Source organism: Oncorhynchus nerka, linkage group LG6 (assembly GCF_034236695.1).
Source record: "Oncorhynchus nerka isolate Pitt River linkage group LG6, Oner_Uvic_2.0, whole genome shotgun sequence".
Lineage (NCBI taxonomy): Eukaryota > Metazoa > Chordata > Actinopteri > Salmoniformes > Salmonidae > Oncorhynchus > Oncorhynchus nerka.
This window is the reverse complement of record NC_088401.1, coordinates 22,373,802-22,395,191: the sequence shown is the minus strand read 5'-3', so window position 1 is coordinate 22,395,191 and position 21,390 is coordinate 22,373,802. Positions and strand designations below refer to the sequence as shown.

The 21,390-nt window shown below is 41.6% G+C and overlaps 1 protein-coding gene and 1 pseudogene across 1 annotated transcript in view; one reads left to right on the top strand and one right to left on the bottom strand.

Annotated features, from left to right (window-relative positions):
• Positions 1-15,342, bottom strand: part of LOC115131042 (dynein axonemal heavy chain 5-like) — a 90,895-nt gene extending 75,553 nt beyond the window's left edge. The window contains 11 exon segments of the mRNA XM_029662659.2: positions 8,627-8,725; positions 9,079-9,172; positions 9,503-9,668; positions 10,243-10,429; positions 11,766-11,867; positions 11,966-12,037; positions 12,498-12,584; positions 12,689-12,763; positions 12,851-13,039; positions 13,249-13,364; positions 15,072-15,342. Coding sequence (XP_029518519.2) covers positions 8,627-8,725; positions 9,079-9,172; positions 9,503-9,668; positions 10,243-10,429; positions 11,766-11,867; positions 11,966-12,037; positions 12,498-12,584; positions 12,689-12,763; positions 12,851-13,039; positions 13,249-13,364; positions 15,072-15,342 — 1,458 coding nt within the window.
• Positions 15,343-17,569: 2,227 nt separating this feature from the next.
• LOC135572054 (toll-like receptor 13) lies at positions 17,570-20,908 on the top strand (annotated as a pseudogene).
• The last annotated feature ends 482 nt before the right edge of the window (positions 20,909-21,390 follow it).

Below are 21,390 nucleotides of genomic sequence, written 5' to 3'. Positions count from 1 at the left end.
ACTGTCCATAATGTCTGTACATCCCACCACATACTGTCCATAATGTCTGTTCATCCCACCACATACTGTCCATAATGTCTGTTCATCCCACCATATACTGTCCATAATGTCTGTACATCCCACCACACACTGTCCATAATGTCTGTTCATCCCACCACATACTGTCCATAATGTCTGTACATTCCATCACATACTGTCCATAATGTCTGTTCATCCCACCATATACTGTCCATAATGTCTGTACATCCCACCACACACTGTCCATAATGTCTGTACATCCCACCACATACTGTATGTACATCCCACCACATACTGTGCATAATGTCTGTACATTCCATCACATACTGTATGTACATCCCATCACATACTGTCCATAATGTCTGTACATCCCACCACATACTGTCCATAATGTCTGTACATTCCATCACATACTGTATGTACATCCCACCACATACTGTCCATAATGTCTGTACATTCCATCACATACTGTATGTACATCCCACCACATACTGTCCATAATGTCTGTACATTCCACCACATACTGTATGTACAACCCACCACATACTGTCCATAATGTCTGTACATTCCATCACATACTGTATGTACATCCCACCACATACTGTCCATAATGTCTGTACATTCCATCACACACTGTATGTACATCCCATCACATACTGTCCATAATGTCTGTACATCCCACCACATACTGTCCATAATGTCTGTACATTCCACCACACACTGTCCATAATGTCTGTACATTCCATCACATACTGTCCATAATGTCTGTACATTCCATCACATACTGTCTGTACATCCCACCACATACTGTCCATAATGTCTGTACATTCCACCACACACTGTCCATAATGTCTGTACATTCCATCACACACTGTCCATAATGTCTGTACATCCCACCACATACTGTCCATAATGTCTGTACATTCCACCACACACTGTCCATAATGTCTGTACATTCCATCACACACTGTCCAAAATGTCTGTACATTCCACCACATACTGTCCATAATGTCTGTTCATCCCACCACATACTGTCCATAATGTCTGTACATTCCACCACATACTGTCCATAATGTCTGTACATTCCATCACACACTGTCCATAATGTCTGTTCATCCCACCACACACTGTCCATAATGTCTGTTCATCCCACCACACACTGTCCATAATGTCTGTTCATCCCACCACATACTGTCCATAATGTCTGTACATTCCATCACACACTGTCCATAATGTCTGTACATCCCACCACATACTGTCCATAATGTCTGTTCATCCCACCACATACTGTCCATAATGTCTGTTCATCCCACCATATACTGTCCATAATGTCTGTACATCCCACCACACACTGTCCATAATGTCTGTTCATCCCACCACATACTGTCCATAATGTCTGTACATTCCATCACATACTGTCCATAATGTCTGTTCATCCCACCATATACTGTCCATAATGTCTGTACATCCCACCACACACTGTCCATAATGTCTGTACATCCCACCACATACTGTATGTACATCCCACCACATACTGTCCATAATGTCTGTACATTCCATCACATACTGTATGTACATCCCATCACATACTGTCCATAATGTCTGTACATCCCACCACATACTGTCCATAATGTCTGTACATTCCATCACATACTGTATGTACATCCCACCACATACTGTCCATAATGTCTGTACATTCCATCACATACTGTATGTACATCCCACCACATACTGTCCATAATGTCTGTACATTCCACCACATACTGTATGTACATCCCACCACATACTGTCCATAATGTCTGTACATTCCATCACATACTGTATGTACATCCCACCACATACTGTCCATAATGTCTGTACATTCCATCACACACTGTATGTACATCCCATCACATACTGTCCATAATGTCTGTACATCCCACCACATACTGTCCATAATGTCTGTACATCCCATCACATACTGTCCATAATGTCTGTACATCCCACCACATACTGTCCATAATGTCTGCACATTCCATCACACACTGTCCATAATGTCTGTACATCCCACCACACAATGTCCATAATGTCTGTACATCCCACCACATACTGTCCATAATGTCTGTACATCCCACCACATACTGTCCATAATGTCTGTACATTCCACCACATACTGTCCATAATGTCTGTTCATCCCACCACATACTGTCCATAATGTCTGTACATTCCATCACACACTGTCCATAATGTCTGTACATCCCACCACACACTGTCCATAATGTCTGTACATCCCACCACATACTGTCCATAATGTCTGTACATCCCACCACATACTGTCCATAATGTCTGTACATTCCACCACATACTGTCCATAATGTCTGTTCATCCCACCACATACTGTCCATAATGTCTGTACATTCCATCACACACTGTCCATAATGTCTGTACATTCCACCACATACTGTCCATAATGTCTGTTCATCCCACCACATACTGTCCATAATGTCTGTACATTCCACCACATACTGTCCATAATGTCCGTACATTCCATCACACACTGTCCATAATGTCTGTTCATCCCACCACACACTGTCCATAATGTCTGTTCATCCCACCACACACTGTCCATAATGTCTGTTCATCCCACCACATACTGTCCATAATGTCTGTACATTCCATCACACACTGTCCATAATGTCTGTACATCCCACCACATACTGTCCATAATGTCTGTTCATCCCACCACATACTGTCCATAATGTCTGTTCATCCCACCATATACTGTCCATAATGTCTGTACATCCCAACACACACTGTCCATAATGTCTGTTCATCCCACCACATACTGTCCATAATGTCTGTACATTCCATCACATACTGTCCATAATGTCTGTTCCATCCCACCATATACTGTCCATAATGTCTGTTCATCCCACCATATACTGTCCATAATGTCTGTACATCCCACCACACACTGTCCATAATGTCTGTACATCCCACCACATACTGTATGTACATCCCACCACATACTGTCCATAATGTCTGTACATTCCATCACATACTGTATGTACATCCCATCACATACTGTCCATAATGTCTGTACATCCCACCACATACTGTCCATAATGTCTGTACATTCCATCACATACTGTATGTACATCCCACCACATAATGTCCATAATGTCTGTACATTCCATCACATACTGTATGTACATCCCACCACATACTGTCCATAATGTCTGTACATTCCACCACATACTGTATGTACATCCCATCACATACTGTCCATAATGTCTGTACATCCCACCACATACTGTCCATAATGTCTGTACATCCCATCACATACTGTCCATAATGTCTGTACATCCCATCACATACTGTATGTACATTCCACCACATACTGTCCATAATGTCTGTACATCCCACCACATACTGTCCATGTCTGTACATTCCATCACATACTGTATGTACATCCCATCACATACTGTCCATAATGTCTGTACATCCCATCACATACTGTATGTACATTCCACCACATACTGTCCATAATGTCTGTACATCCCACCACATACTGTCCATAATGTCTGTACATTCCATCACATACTGTATGTACATCCCATCACATACTGTCCATAATGTCTGTACATCCCACCACATACTGTCCATAATGTCTGTACATCCCATCACATACTGTCCATAATGTCTGTACATCCCATCACATACTGTATGTACATCCCACCACATACTGTCCATAATGTATGTACATCCCACCACATACTGTCCATAATGTCTGTACATCCCATCACATACTGTCCATAATGTCTGTACATCCCATCACATACTGTATGTACATTCCACCACATACTGTCCATAATGTCTGTACATCCCATCACATACTGTATGTACATCCCACCACATACTGTCCATAATGTCTGTACATCCCATCACATACTGTCCATAATGTCTGTACATCCCATCACATACTGTATGTACATTCCACCACATACTGTCCATAATGTATGTACATCCCACCACATACTGTCCATAATGTCTGTTCATCCCACCACATACTGTCCATAATGTCTGTTCATCCCACCATATACTGTCCATAATGTCTGTACATCCCACCACATACTGTCCATAATGTCTGTTCATCCCACCACATACTGTCCATAATGTCTGTTCATCCCACCATATACTGTCCATAATGTCTGTACATCCCACCACACACTGTCCATAATGTCTGTTCATCCCACCACATACTGTCCAAAATGTCTGTACATTCCATCACATACTGTCCATAATGTCTGTTCATCCCACCATATACTGTCCATAATGTCTGTTCATCCCACCATATACTGTCCATAATGTCTGTACATCCCACCACACACTGTCCATAATGTCTGTACATCCCACCACATACTGTATGTACATCCCACCACATACTGTCCATAATGTCTGTACATTCCATCACATACTGTATGTACATCCCACCACATACTGTCCATAATGTCTGTACATTCCATCACACACTGTCCATAATGTCTGTTCATCCCACCACACACTGTCCATAATGTCTGTTCATCCCACCACACACTGTCCATAATGTCTGTTCATCCCACCACATACTGTCCATAATGTCTGTACATTCCATCACACACTGTCCATAATGTCTGTACATCCCACCACATACTGTCCATAATGTCTGTTCATCCCACCACATACTGTCCATAATGTCTGTTCATCCCACCATATACTGTCCATAATGTCTGTACATCCCACCACACACTGTCCATAATGTCTGTTCATCCCACCACATACTGTCCATAATGTCTGTACATTCCATCACATACTGTCCATAATGTCTGTTCATCCCACCATACTGTCCATAATGTCTGTTCATCCCACCATATACTGTCCATAATGTCTGTACATCCCACCACACACTGTCCATAATGTCTGTACATCCCACCACATACTGTATGTACATCCCACCACATACTGTCCATAATGTCTGTACATTCCATCACATACTGTATGTACATCCCATCACATACTGTCCATAATGTCTGTACATCCCACCACATACTGTCCATAATGTCTGTACATTCCATCACATACTGTATGTACATCCCACCACATAATGTCCATAATGTCTGTACATTCCATCACATACTGTATGTACATCCCACCACATACTGTCCATAATGTCTGTACATTCCACCACATACTGTATGTACATCCCACCACATACTGTCCATAATGTCTGTACATTCCATCACATACTGTATGTACATCCCACCACATACTGTCCATAATGTCTGTACATTCCATCACACACTGTATGTACATCCCATCACATACTGTCCATAATGTCTGTACATCCCACCACATACTGTCCATAATGTCTGTACATCCCATCACATACTGTCCATAATGTCTGTACATCCCATCACATACTGTATGTACATTCCACCACATACTGTCCATAATGTCTGTACATCCCACCACATACTGTCCATGTCTGTACATTCCATCACATACTGTATGTACATCCCATCACATACTGTCCATAATGTCTGTACATCCCATCACATACTGTATGTACATTCCACCACATACTGTCCATAATGTCTGTACATCCCACCACATACTGTCCATAATGTCTGTACATTCCATCACATACTGTATGTACATCCCATCACATACTGTCCATAATGTCTGTACATCCCACCACATACTGTCCATAATGTCTGTACATCCCATCACATACTGTCCATAATGTCTGTACATCCCACCACATACTGTCCATAATGTATGTACATCCCACCACATACTGTCCATAATGTCTGTACATCCCATCACATACTGTCCATAATGTCTGTACATCCCATCACATACTGTATGTACATTCCACCACATACTGTCCATAATGTCTGTACATCCCATCACATACTGTATGTACATCCCACCACATACTGTCCATAATGTCTGTACATCCCATCACATACTGTCCATAATGTCTGTACATCCCATCACATACTGTATGTACATTCCACCACATACTGTCCATAATGTATGTACATCCCACCACATACTGTCCATAATGTCTGTACATTCCATCACATACTGTCCATAATGTCTGTACATTCCATCACATACTGTCCATAATGTCTGTACATCCCACCACATACTGTCCATAATGTCTGTACATTCCATCACATACTGTCCATAATGTATGTACATCCCACCACATACTGTCCATAATGTATGTACATCCCACCACATACTGTCCATAATGTCTGTACATCCCACCACATGCTGTCCATAATGTCTGTACATTCCATCACACACTGTCCATAATGTCTGTACATTCCATCACATACTGTCCGTAATGTATGTACATCCCACCACATACTGTCCATAATGTCTGTACATTCCATCACATACTGCATGTACATCCCACCACATACTGTCCATAATGTCTGTACATCCCACCACATACTGTCCATAATGTATGTACATCCCACCACACACTGTCCATAATGTCTGTACATCCCACCACATACTGTCCATAATGTCTGTACATCCCACCACATACTGTCCATAATGTCTGTACATCCCACCACATACTGTCCATAATGTATGTACATCCCACCACACACTGTCCATAATGTCTGTACATTCCACCACATACTGTCCATAATGTATGTACATTCCACCACATACTGTCCATAATGTCTGTACATCCCACCACATACTGTCCATAATGTCTGTACATTCCACCACATACTGTCCATAATGTATGTACATTCCACCACATACTGTCCATAATGTCTGTACATTCCATCACATACTGTCCATAATGTCTGTACATCCCACCACATACTGTCCATAATGTCTGTACATTCCATCACATACTGTCCATAATGTCTGTACATTCCACCACATACTGTCCATAATGTCTGTACATTCCACCACATACTGTCCATAATGTATGTACATCCCACCACATACTGTCCATAATGTCTGTTCATCCCATCACATACTGTCCATAATGTGTGTACATCCCACCACATACTGTCCATAATGTCTGTACATTCCATCACATACTGTATGTACATCCCACCAAATACTGTCCATAATGTCTGTACATTCCACCACATACTGTCCATAATGTCTGTACATTCCACCACATACTGTCCATAATGTCTGTACATTCCATCACATACTGTATGTACATCCCACCAAATACTGTCCATAATGTCTGTACATTCCACCACATACTGTATGTACATCCCACCAAATACTGTCCATATGTCTGTACATTCCATAATGTCCATAATGTCTGTACATTCCATCACATACTGTCCATAATGTCTGTACATCCCACCACATACTGTCCATAATGTCTGTACATTCCATCACATACTGTCCATAATGTCTGTACATCCCACCACATACTGTCCATAATGTCTGTACATTCCATCACATACTGTCCATAATGTCTGTACATTCCACCACATACTGTCCATAATGTCTGTACATTCCACCACATACTGTCCATAATGTCTGTACATTCCATCACATACTGTATGTACATCCCACCAAATACTGTCCATAATGTCTGTACATTCCACCACATACTGTATGTACATCCCACCAAATACTGTCCATAATGTCTGTACATTCCATCACATACTGTCCATAATGTCTGTACATTCCATCACATACTGTCCATAATGTCTGTACATCCCACCACATACTGTCCATAATGTCTGTACATTCCATCACATACTGTCCATAATGTCTGTACATCCCACCACATACTGTCCATAATGTCTGTACATTCCATCACATACTGTCCATAATGTCTGTTCATCCCACCACATACTGTCCATAATGTCTGTACATCCCACCACATACTGTCCATAATGTCTGTACATCCCACCACATACTGTCCATAATGTCTGTACATCCCATCATACACTGTCCATAATGTCTGTACATTCCATCACATACTGTCCATAATGTCTGTACATTCCACCACATACTGTCCATAATGTCTGTTCATCCCATCACATACTGTCCATAATGTCTGTACATTCCACCACATACTGTCCATAATGTCTGTTCATCCCACCATATACTGTCCGTAATGTCTGTTCATCCCATCACATATTGTCCATAATGTCTGTACATTTCATCACATACTGTATGTACATCCCACCACATATTGTCCATAATGTCTGTACATTCCATCACATACTGTATGTACATCCCACCACATACTGTCCATAATGTCTGTACATTCCATCACATACTGTATGTACATCCCATCACATACTGTCTATATAAAGTCTATATGTATGTTTTAAAATGTAATTAACTGTATATATATATACATACACACACACACACACTCCGGAATACGACATTGCTCGTCCTAATATTTCTATATTTATTAATTCCATTCTTTTACTTTTAGATTTGTGTGTGTTGTTGTGTATTGTTAGATATTACTGCACTGTTGGAGCTAGGAACACAAGCACTACGCTGCACCTGCAATAACATCTGCTGAATATGTGAATGCAACCAATAAAATGTTGTGTGATGTCAAAGTTCTTACCGGAGTGCACTTTCCAAGTGGGCCAAAGAACTTCTCCAACGTGTAGAGGTATTTCATATTGTCTTTTGCTTCATTTGCCACAACAGTGATGTTTCCATCCTACCGCAGATACGATTTGTGTTATGTGTCTACAGGGCTTGATTTTACTTCCACACAACCCCACTGAACTGTGAGAAATGCACAATAAAAATCACTGTACTCTGTAGCAGGATATCAAATCAAACTTTATTTATTAAGAGTAGACCTTACTGAGAAATGCTTACTTACTGGCCCTTAACCAACGGTGCAGTTCAAGCATTATATGCATATATATTATAAGCATATATGAGCATTAGTCCAAAAAGTAACACCTGATTTCAAAATATCCATGTTCAAAATGACTGAATGCAACTGATAATAAATGCTTGCCTTTACATATAGAGTATATAGAAAATAGAGAGAGTGAAACTGACCAGCTCTCTCCAAGTCCTTAGTGTCTTTGACTTGGCCACCTGCAGCACTCCAATAACCTTCTTCACATGGGGTCGTTTGATCTCATCCATTAAGCTGAGAAAACATCGATCACAATCAATATAGACTAGTGTGCACTCAACCAACACACCAAACAAGACATGCAGCATTCAGAAAAAGATTGGCCAGCATAACAGAACAATTCATTGGAATAGGCAGGAAACCTAGCAGTTAAGAGCATTGGGCCAGTAATCGAAAGGGCCTTGCCCTTGAGCAGGGCAATTGACCCTAATGTCTGCTAAGTTACGTAAATGTAACAGATGTTCTAAGGTTTTGTAATGAGACAGACTGAGTGTGGAGTTGACACTTGTGTCAGAAAAAGGGGGAATTTTTCTGGTGGGTGGCATGACAAGTGAGTATGGGTACCTGTTAAAAGTGGTCATGCGGCTTTTCCAATGCTCCAGTTCAGCAGAGGGCCCTATGTCATCGGCCTCCTTCCTCATTTGCTCGCCCTCTGTCAGCACCTGTTCGATCTGGTGGGCCCAGTGAAGGAGAACTCCCTCCAGCTCCTCCACCAGTTCGGAGTTATTGGCTTGAGGGAAGAGACAAACTGTCTATGTTACAGACTTACTTTGAGCATTTATTTTCTCATGTGCAGTATGAGCTTAGCAGTACCGCTGACGTTGACATTTCTCTATGATGCTTGTTCATGTCCAGTATCTGCCCTTGTAGGATGTACTCACAGGGGGTTGGTGGCATCTTTATTGGGGAGGACGGGCTTGTGTTAATGGCTGGAGCGGAATCAGGGGAATGGTATCAAATACATCAAACGCATGGTTTCCATGTGTTTGATGCCATTCCGTTTGTGCCATTCCAGCCATTATTTTGAGCCGTTCTCCCCTCAGCAGCCTCCTGTGCATGTGCTGTACTATACATCGTCTATTCTACTCAAATAGATTTTTCAGAGGGTCTTTGCACAGGACTACCAATTAAATTAAATTAAATCAACTGTATTAATCCCTAAGGGGGAATAATTGCTCAGCATAACAATGACAGGCAAATACGTAAGAATAAATACATTTCCCACAACATACAACAGAGTGGACAGTCGCTAATCACACACAAACACTTAAACACCAAAACCATTACTTAGGTAACATCTATACCTGCAGCTGTGTAGTCTGCTGGGCCTAGCAGGCTGCTTAGGCTCTGTCCAGTGTCCACTCTGTGGAGATGGAACCTTCCCTCCATATTCAGTCTGGCAGAGGAGAGGTTGCTAATGAACTTGTCCACTGAACTCAGGAAGTCCTGAATCTGAGCATTCTGAAGTCCATCCTTCATGGAGCCCCAATTCTGGTGAGGATGGAACAAAACATTTATTGGGGTTGAAGTAGAGGAGATATATAGGAGAGTTCAAATCAAACTGTATATGTCACATGCGCTGAATAGTTACATACAAACAATGCAGTTTAAGAAACAGAGTTAAGAAAATATTTACTAAATTGAAAGTAACACAATAACTTAATATAGAGGCTATATACAGGGGGTACTGGTACCGAGTTAATGTGCGGGGGTACAGGTTATTCAAGGTCATTTGTACATTCCACTGGATGTCATAAGGTGAAAGCACCAATTTGTAAGTCGCTCTGGATAAGAGCGTCTGCTAAATGACTTAAATGTAAATGTAAATGTAGGTGGGGGTAAAGTGATTATGCATAGATAAACACAGAGTAGCAGTAGTCTAAAAACAAAGGTGTGGGGGGGGGGGGTCCATGTAAATAGTCTGGGTGGTCATTGGATACTGTGACGATCGTTTGTAGAAACGGACCAAGGCGCAGCGAATGTTGAGTTCCACATAATTGATGAATAGTGAAACTTAGCAAAAACAATAAACAATAAACTAACATGAACCGTGACTACAGAGGTGCTACATACACTTACTCAAAATACAATATCCCACAAACACAGGTGGGAACAAACACTACTTAAATATGTTCCCCAATTAGAGACAACGATTACCAGCTGCCTCTAATTGGGAATCATACAAATCACCAACATAGAAACATGAAAACTAGAACACACACATAGAAATAATAAACTAGACTAACCCCCCAGTCACGCCCTGACCTACTCCACCATAGAAAATAAGGACTCTCTATGGTCAGGACGTGACAGATACAGTGTTCATGAGTCTTATGACTTGGGGGTAGAAGTTGTTAAGGAGCCTTTTGGACCTAGACTTAGGCGCTCCGGTACCGCTTGCCGTGCGGTAGCAGAGATAACAGTCTATGACTGGAGTCTGTGACAATTTTTGGAGCCTTCCTCTGACACCGCCTAGTATATAGGTCTTTGATGGCAGAAAGCTTGGTCTCAGTTGCCATACCAGGTGGCGATGCAACCGGTCAAGATGCTCTCGATGGTGCAGCTGCAGAACTTTTTGAGAATCTGGGGACCTATACCAAATATTTTCAGTCTCCTGAGGGGGAAACTGTGTTGTCGTGCCCTCTTCATGACTGTCTTGGTGAGTTTGGACCATGATAGTTTGTTGGTGATGTGGACACCAAGGAACATGAAACTCTCGACCCGCTTCACTACAGCGCCCTGTTATGTTGTGTTTGATTATTCTGTCTACTTTGAACAACTTAGCATGCATGTTGATAGGGCATTATTATACTCAATAGGGAATTACCTCTTGAGACTTGAGTGCAGGCAGCATAATTTGTGAGAACAGTTTCTCCATACTGTACAGAATGCTCCCATTAGTGCAGTCTAGCATTCCAAAATTCACTTCCTGGAAGAAACAAGCAGTACAAGAGCAATAGCAAAACAGTGAAACAATTCGTAAACAGTTCCACTAAAGTGGTGGCTAGAAACGCTAGGCTTACTGACCTGAGAAACATTGGCGGTCGTTATGGCCTTGTCTGTCGTTCTCAAGAAAAACAAACACTTTTCAAGTAAGGCCTGAAACATAAGAGCCAACACATCACACGGTCTGGTGATGAGACTGAATGAGAGAAACAAAGAAAGAGTCTTGTTTTTTACTGATACCATGGAAATCAATACTTAAGAAGTGGCAGAGGCTCTGTCTCCAATACCAACGTAATACAAACATGACCAAACTAGTAATTATGAGGTCGTTCTGATACGCTTGTTTGGAGAAGGGGGCTCTGGTATATTTCACGGAGAGTGTTCTTCCCCATTACTATGCCTGCAAGGTGTTGAGTGCAGGACTGTATACTTTAAAGAAAGAATGTGAAAATTACAGACTGTGTCTTGTAAAGCCATGATGGCATTCAAGTCCCCTTTTAGGGCTAGAAACTTTTGTCAGAGATAATTATTAAATGGAAGAAGTTCCGGACAAGGATTTCAAGTAGAAGTAGAACCAACACAGACTTCAATCAGTTCTGCAGCAAAACGTTACCTCTGAAGTACCAGTGGTGAGAAAGAGCTTTTTCTGCCCAGGGGTAGAACTGACTGTGTCTGCCCAGGTGGGGTGGTTTGATGAAGGCTGAAAAAAGGGAGATGGGGAAAGTACCATCATGTAATATTATAGGACTGATGTTCTTCACTCCATTTTTTTAATGATGACAATGAAGAGAAAGGTCAGTTTACCACTTTTATGTCTTGATAGAAGAATATCAACCTCTTTGATCCATTAGGCGCAAAAAACTCCTCTATCAAATTGAACTAGAGCAGAGTTTATGACAGTTAGTACTATTGGAGTTTGGATGCATTTTGTGAATGTCTGACCAAATCCCCCCCCCCACCCCTTACCTTGTCATCCGATATAAAGGCCTCCTCCACCTCAGTCTCCCCCAGGCTCACACTGTCCACAAGCTTGGCTATGAGGTACTTGTGGCGGGCATCTAGCATGGCCCGACGCTCATCCTTGGCAGCCCTGGCCTGCTTGGCCATCTCTTTCCTGGCTTCGTTGGAGAGTACCATCGTCCGTTTCCCTGAAACCTAACCACATCCAGACAGAATGGGAGTGAAAGAAAACACAACCTGGCGGAGCTACTGTGACATTCGTTTAGGGAGATGGGGTTTAGGGTTTTCCACATTAAGAAACTTCACCCATATTGTGAGATATGAATAACTGATCAGTTGATGCCCATCAAAAGTTAAAATGACTGAGGGGTTAACACCCTCTGTGCCCTTTCAGCTGTCTTGACTTCGTAAATACTCACAGTTGTACTGGCCGTTGAGGAAGGAAGAGCTGCCGATGCCGTGTGATTGGTGCTTTTAGGGTTGTGACCTCCTATTCGCCTGTGTCCACTCACACCCACGTCTGTTGATATGGCAAAACATGACTGTCTATTTTTGTGGCCAATAAAATCAGAGCTTCACGTCTATATGTACTGTATGGCATGGTATGTGTTTGTACTTCCTGTATGTCTATAGTTCTACCCATATACAGTGCCTTGCAAAAGTATTCATCCCCCTTGGTAGTTTTCCTATTTTGTTGCATTATAACCTGTAATTTAAATAGATTTTTATTTGGATTTCATGTAATGGACATTCACAAAATAGTGAAATTAAATTAAATTTAAAAAAATAACTTGTTTCAAAAAAGAAATTAAATAAATGCTATGAAGCCCCTAAATAAGACCTGTTGCAACCAATTCACTCCACAAGTCACATAATTGGTTAAATATAGTCCACCTGTGTGCAAACTAAGTGACACATGATTTGTCACATGATCTCAGTATATATACACCTGTTCTGAAAGGCCCCCGAGTCTGCAACACCACTAAGCAAGGGGCACCATCAAGCATGCGGCACCATGAAGACCAAGGTGCTATCCAAACAGGTCAGGGACAAAGTTGTGGAGAAGTACAGATCAATGTTGGGTTATAAAAAAATATCCTAAATGTTAAACATCCCACGGAGCACCATTAAATCCATTATTTAAAAATGGAAAGAATATGTCAATACAACAAACCTGCCAAGAGAGGGCCGCCCACCAAAACTCACAGACCAGGCAAAAAGGGCATTAATCAGAGAGGCACCAAAGAGACCAAGGATAACCCCGAAGGAGCTGCAAAGCTCCACAGAGGGGATTGGAGTATCTGTCCATAGGACCACTTTAAGCTATACTCTCCACAGAGCTGAGCTTTACGGAAGTGTGGCCAGAAAAAAAGCCATTGCTTAAAGAAAAAATAATCAAATACGTTTGGTGTTCGACAAAAGACATGTGGGAGACACCCCAAACATATGGAAGAAGGTACCCTGGTCAGATGAGACTAAAATTGAGCTTTTTGGCCATCAAGGAAAACGCTATGTCTGGCGCAAACCCAACACCTCTCATCACCTCGAGAACACCATCCCCACAGTGAAGCATGGTGGTGGCAGCATCATGCTGTTGGGATGTTTTTCATCAGCAGGGACTGGGAAACTGGTCAGAATTAAATACAAGGAAATTCTTGAGGGAAACCTGTTTCAGTCTTCCAGAGATTTGAGACTGGGACAGAGGTTTACCTTCCAGCAAGACAATAACCCTAAGCATATTGCTAAAGCAACACTCAAGTGGTTTAAGGGGAAACATTTAAATGTCTTGGAATGGCCTAGTCAAAGCCCAAACCTCAATCCAATTGAGAATCAGTGGTATGACTTTAAGATTTTGTACACCGGAACTCATCCAACTTGAAGGAGCTGGAGCAGTTTTTCTTTGAAGAATGGGTAAAAATCCCAGTAGCTAGATGTTCCAAGCTTATGGAGACATACCCCCAAGACTTGCAGCTGTAATTGTGGCAAAGTATTGACTTTGCTGGGGTGAATAGGTATGCACGCTCAAGTTTTCTGTTTTGTTGTCTTATTTCTTGTTTGTTTCACAATAAAAAATATATTGCATCTTCAAAGTGGTAAGCATGTTGTGTAAATCAAATGATACAACCCCCCCCAAAAATATATTTTAATTCCAGGTTGTAAGACAACAAAATAGGAAAAATGCCAAGGGGGGTGAATACTTTCGCAAGACACTGCACTTGCACTGTACCTTTTCGTATACTAACAAGTGGAGGTTTTAACTCATTTGAATGGTCGGGTGCAGTTGTCTGGCTTAGCTCTCCCTCGGCCTTGTTCTCTGGTTCCCTCTTTGCTTCCTCAGGGCTGTCCTGCATCGTCTCCCCAGCATCAAGGCTTTCCTCTGTGGGAGGATTGGACACGTCCTCCTCTGGATCCACCTTCTCCGCTGGGGGGATGCCGGACACCTCATCCACCTCAGGGTCCACTACTTCAACTGGCTGGAGATTCTGAGTGTCACACATCTTAAAGCGCAGAGGAGTTAGTTAATAGTCACTTTTGGGTTTTAAACTATTAGACGACATGGTGTAGTCAAGTGTAGGATCTTAATTTGATCCAGTTTTCTATAATTATCTTACACCTTTACATGATCTACGCACAACTTTATTGCAGTATTGAACAACATAGTTTTAACAAATAAACCCATTTGTCCATTGAAAATTATTATTAGAATAACTTATATTGTGCAATTGTCTAATGCTCTATGCCAGGTATAATGATAATATGAAATCTAACAATGCGCTGCACTGTCTATGGATACTGTAGTTCAAGTGTTTCCATAACATTCACTATGCACATCCACACAAATGGAAAAGAACACAGGATAAATAATCCAACAATTTCTAAATTAAATGTTGAATATACCAGACCTTCCCCTCAGTTTTTCTGCTCTGTCTCTTGCTGCTCTCCTGCCGGGATGTGTGGTAAAAGAGCCTCTAGAGTCAGCTCAGCTAGCTGACGCTAAAGGCAATCAATGGGTGAATTGCTCTGACAAAGTTTGACTGTTGTCATGGCAACCCTAAACACGTTAGCCCTAGCCAGAATGACTAATCCACTGAAAACCAGCAGAGGAATAAGTCAAACAAATGCCTGTCCACATATGAATACACGAGAGGTCATTAAAGTCTGGCAACGCTAATGATACTTGAATTATGTATGTCTGTCTGTCTGTGTGTGTGTGTGTGTTGAACTGTAAAATAGATAAAATCAAATCATGTTATTGATTAATCAGGTCAATTTTATTTTTGAGGTGTGGTGAGGCTTAATAGATGTATTGTAAGAGAAACACACATAGATAATGCAATAAGGTATGAAGTTGTAGATATCATCTTCTATTATGAGAAGAACGTTAAATCACAGTGCGTTTGTGTATTTACCATGATTGACTAATCATTGTCTTAGTAACTTCCGTTATGACATCCATATCATATAACTACCTGGGGGTAGACTATTTCTAGGTACTAGCTACAGCTTAAACAAAGCCACAGCGAATGAAATGTACATCATTTAGCAAACGCTTTTATCCAGAGCGATTTACAGGTGCAATTATGGAACAGACAGATTTTTCACCTAGTCTGCTCGGTGGTTCGAACCAGTAACCTTTCAGTTACTAGCCCAATGCTCTTAACCGCTAGGTTAAGACGTCTCAACTTATTATTATGCAGTATTATGATTGAAGGCAGCATTGTGTGCAGGGGATACATTTCAGCAAGGTTTATTATTAAGCAATAAGGCCCGATGAGGTGTTGTATATGGCCAATATAGCACAGCTAAAGGCTGTTATTATGCACCGCACAACACAGAGTGCCTGGACACAGCCCTTAGCCGTGGTACTATACCAGTCAAACGTTTGGACAAACCTACTCATTCAAGGGTTTTTCTTTATTTTTATTATTTTCTACATTGTAGAATAATAGTGCAGACATCAAAACTATAAAATAACACATATGGAATCATGTTCCAAAGGGCACCAACGATTCTCTGGTCTGTATAAAAGTCAGTGCGCGATTACGTAGCACACAAAATGTATGTTCAATGGGTTTCCATTGATAGTTTAGTCACAAAAACGGTTAGCGTTTAATAGAAAATGTGCCTACTGTCGTCTTGTCATGTGCGCTCGCAGATACAGTGGGGGTAGGCTGTGCAGGTAGACTAGTCTACATGGGATTATATTTTTATTTGTCAAATGGCATGCAAGCACCAATCAACATGTCACCAGAAAAAGACCCTTCATATTTATTGGAAAGTAGCAACAAGATCACTGTGCACGTTCACCCCCCTGTGAAGATCATCATCATCATCATCATAATAATAATCTGTAGCCTAATAAACTGCATGGTTTTCCGAGTCGTAGTGGGTGGACCACACACCATATCATCGCGTGACTCCAAATGTACTTTCGATATGATGATGGCTATTATATCAATATTTGCGCTTAAAGTCGTTTCCACCACCATTTATTGCATAATACATTTTACCGACACAAAAGTATCCCACCATGTGAAACGAACAAATGATCTGTCGGCATTTATAATATTTACCGAAACGACCTGTTTCCATCACAGCTGTGGTGATTTTTTTTTCTCAGTTTACTAGCTCGTGTTACTTTTCTGTATTTCCGATTTAAAAGCCTGCTTTACTTCAGGTTAAATTGGCTGTGAAGAGAAGATGTCAAGATCCTTTCTTTTATTCATGCTTCTCATCAACATCAGGTTCAGCTGGGGTTATGGATGTAAGGGGTGTCAGGCAAACTATAATGACCCCACCACTATCTGGTGTACGAGTCAAACCATTGTGAATGTGTCGGATGCTCTACAGACCATCCCCAAAAATACCACCAAGATCAATCTGTCCAAGAACAAAATTCAAAACAGTCCGCCTGAGACATTTCTCAAGTTCCGTCATTTGGGTGTACTAACCCGGGACCAGAACAAACTCGCATCTCTAAGTGGAGGTGAATTCAAAGGACTACACATTCTCTATTTTCGAAACATCTCCAGAAACAACGCAGTGATCAAGGTTGACGTATTCCACAACCTGAAACAGTTAACGGTCCTCGATTTGTCAAAAAAAAAACAATTAACAACATTTCCTATTACATTTTTTAGTTCCTTCCTAACATTGAATCGGCTGACATTTCTATGAATAAACTACAAAGTGTACAGAATGGGGTGTACAACACCATCTCTTTGTCCTGGCTTAGTCTTTTGGGTAACAACATTGACCATTTGAACATCAGTGGCTTTCCTGCTCTTGCCTACATAAACAAACAACTCTGGATTACATCCAAAGTCAGGCATTTTTCTCACAACCACAGATTGAAGCTCCTGCTCCTTATGGGGATAGAAACAGAATTCCTGGCTGGAATTCAAATGGAGACAAAGAAAACTCTTTCAATGGTTGCATTCTCTTTCTCGCTTGAAAGATCTAATTTCACTATTTGGGGCCTCCCAGATGTAACGGACAACCTTTCAAGAGTAGAGATCAATCTTGGAAGATCCAAATTACCTCCAAATGTCTCTTTCCTGTTTGAATTATCCACACCAAATGTGGTAGTCTTCGAAAAAGCAAATCTTAGGGATTTGGAAGAATCCCAGCTCGTGCAGGATGGGAGCAAAATGAAAATACTTTATCTAGTTGACTGTGGTTTAAAGGAAATCTCTCACACCACCTTCCAAAGCCTTGAGGGTCTTTAAACTTTACAACTTAATGATAACTAGCTGAACATTCAAATGGATACGTTTACTGGCCTCAGAACTGAGACGTTCCTAACATGCTGACCACAGCGCTCATGTCATACGTGTGCGAGGGTTGCAAAATAAAAGTATACATACATGTTATTCAATCAATACACCAACACAGCTCGCGAGCGTCTGTGTAGCCGGGCGCTAAAATAGAACTTGGTTCTATTTGTGACGCTCTAAGCGCTGCAAGTCCTGCCTCTCAAATCTTCTCCTTGGTTTTTAGGAGCAATTACCCATGTGCCATCTCCTCATTGGTTTTTAGGAGTATATACCCACAAGGGTGATTGAAAGATGAACTGAGGTCCATACTCCAGTCGGTTGTAGTAATGCACCGTAAATTTGGTTGCCAACCGCCTTATCAAGTCCAAAGAAGAAAAAGAAGCCTGAAGGAAGAAGGAGAGTTGACAAGAAACTAATCTGGTTTACCGTTTTGTCTGTGGATTAATTGTCGGAGTAGAGGACCTTGTTCATTTCATGTAAAATAACAACCCAATGTTTATATCCCAGGACAAATTAGTTAGCAACAGCATGCTAGCTAGCTAAATTGCCATAAATGTTTAATGCGTTTCGACCTGTCCCTAAATTAATATAATTGGTTCAGAGTTTGTTTTGATATTTCAACCTGCGTGTCCTGATTGCATCTGGTGTGGAGGGACAAAATCAACATGCGTGTGATGGCAGATGCACACGCACCTGCTTGTCTGGTCAGCATGTAAATCTAGATAGAAGCAAGATTCAAGAACTCAACCCTCGCTGGCTCCTCCCTCTAAGGAACCTTAGATGCTTGTCCATTATCGAAATGAAATCATTGAATTCATAAAAAATACTTTCAGTGACCTACAGAACCTTGAAGACTTTTACATGCTATACAGTGTCCTTAGATACATCACCAATCAACCTTTCAGCAAACTCAGCAGACTTGTGAAGCTGGACCTCGGCCTCATTATCAAATACATTGAGGAAGGATCCTTCCAAGACCTGGAAAATCTTGATTACCTGGACCTGGGAAGCATATCAAAAGATTAACTCCTGCCATCTTACAAGGTCTTGTGAAACTGAAGCAGCCGGTGTTGTATAACAACTGCCTTTATTTTGATAAGGACAACACTCCGCCCTAGAGTATGTGGAGTTACGCTACCAAGGCCCTGGAGGAGATGGAGTTCGAACATTTTGGACCGGGCTTCTTCACAGAGTAAGTGCGCGTAAGAAAGGAAGCACCATTTTGAGCAATTTCCATCCAAATAACTTTGTCCCCCTTGTCAACTTAAGGCAGAATTTTGTGGCCGGCATCACTTTCAGTAACACCAATCTAGTACTGTCCTTCATCCACTTAAATCACTGGAAATGCTGACCTTTTACAAAACAGACCTGGATCCTCTTACCCGACATCTTACTGCCTCCAGGGAATTCCTTGAAGGTTTTACTAATTCAGTCCAACCATTTACACGTTTTGGAGAAATCTTTGTTTGATAACCTCCCTATGTTGCTATTCCTTGATATCAGCGACAACCCACTGTACTGTCCCCCCCAAATGCCTGGTTCAAAAGCCTTAAATGATCCTACTGTGCACATAGCCCATATCTATGACCGCCACTGTGACAATATGGGGACAGCTCACTACATGCGGGAATTAGATGACAAAGTATGCTCTTATGACCAGTTTTTCCACAGCCTTTTCTTGGCCACCTTCCTTCTGGACTTGGTGACTGTGACCATGTGCCTAATCTGGCACAATCAGAAATTTGCCATCTATTACTTGCTACTCCTGCGGCCTGGCCTTCGAAGGCATGAGGCAGCGGGGAAAGGTTGCTACAGCTCCAGAGATGAGCCGTGAGTGAGCTGGTAGCCCGTCTAGAAAGGACTAGGATTAGGATCAGCTCTGTTCCGACTGTGCTTGCAACACCTCGACTCCCATCCGGGCAAGGCTATCCTAGAGAACATTGAAACAGCCATCTACAATGCCAGATGCACACTCTGAGTGGTGACCCGTGACTTTCTCCACAGTGAGTGGTGGCCCTGGAGTTCCAGGTGGCCAGTCAGACTTCTGTGTGAGGGGAGCGATGTTCTTCTGATGGTGTTTCTCGAAGAGATCCCCATCTCTCTCCTTACACTCTACTGTCTCTCTCCTTACACTTGGTTATGAAAGATGGTGCGTCGGAAAACATACTTGTTGTGGCCCACAGACGAGCGTGACCAGGAGGTGTTCTGGATCAGACTTGAGAATGCCTTGAGGGAAAGCACACAGGAGGAAGATGATGGTGATGAGCTTGCCATGCTCACTGGCTAGACCTGGGATATTTTCAAATTAAGAAAATTGAACAGCTGACGGAAAATCCTGTAGCATTGTACATACAGTTGAAGACAGAAGTTTACATACACTTAGGTTGGAGTCACTAAAACGTGTTTTTCCAACCACTCCACAAATCTCTTGTTAACAAACTATAGTTTGGGCAAGTCGGTTAGGACATATACTTTGTGCATGACACATTTAATTTTTCAAACAATTGTTTACAGACAGATTATTTCACTTATAATTCACTGTATCACAATTCCAGTGGGTCAGAAGTTTACATACACTAAGTTGACTGTGCCTTTAAACAGCTTGGAAAATTCCAGAAAATTGTATCATGGCTTTTGAAGCTTTTGATAGGCTAATTGACATAATTTGAGTCATTTGGAGGTGTACCTGTGGATGTACAGTGGGGCATTTAGTCAGCCACCAATTGTGCAAGTTTTCCCACTTAAAAAGATGAGAGAGGCCTGGTCGCT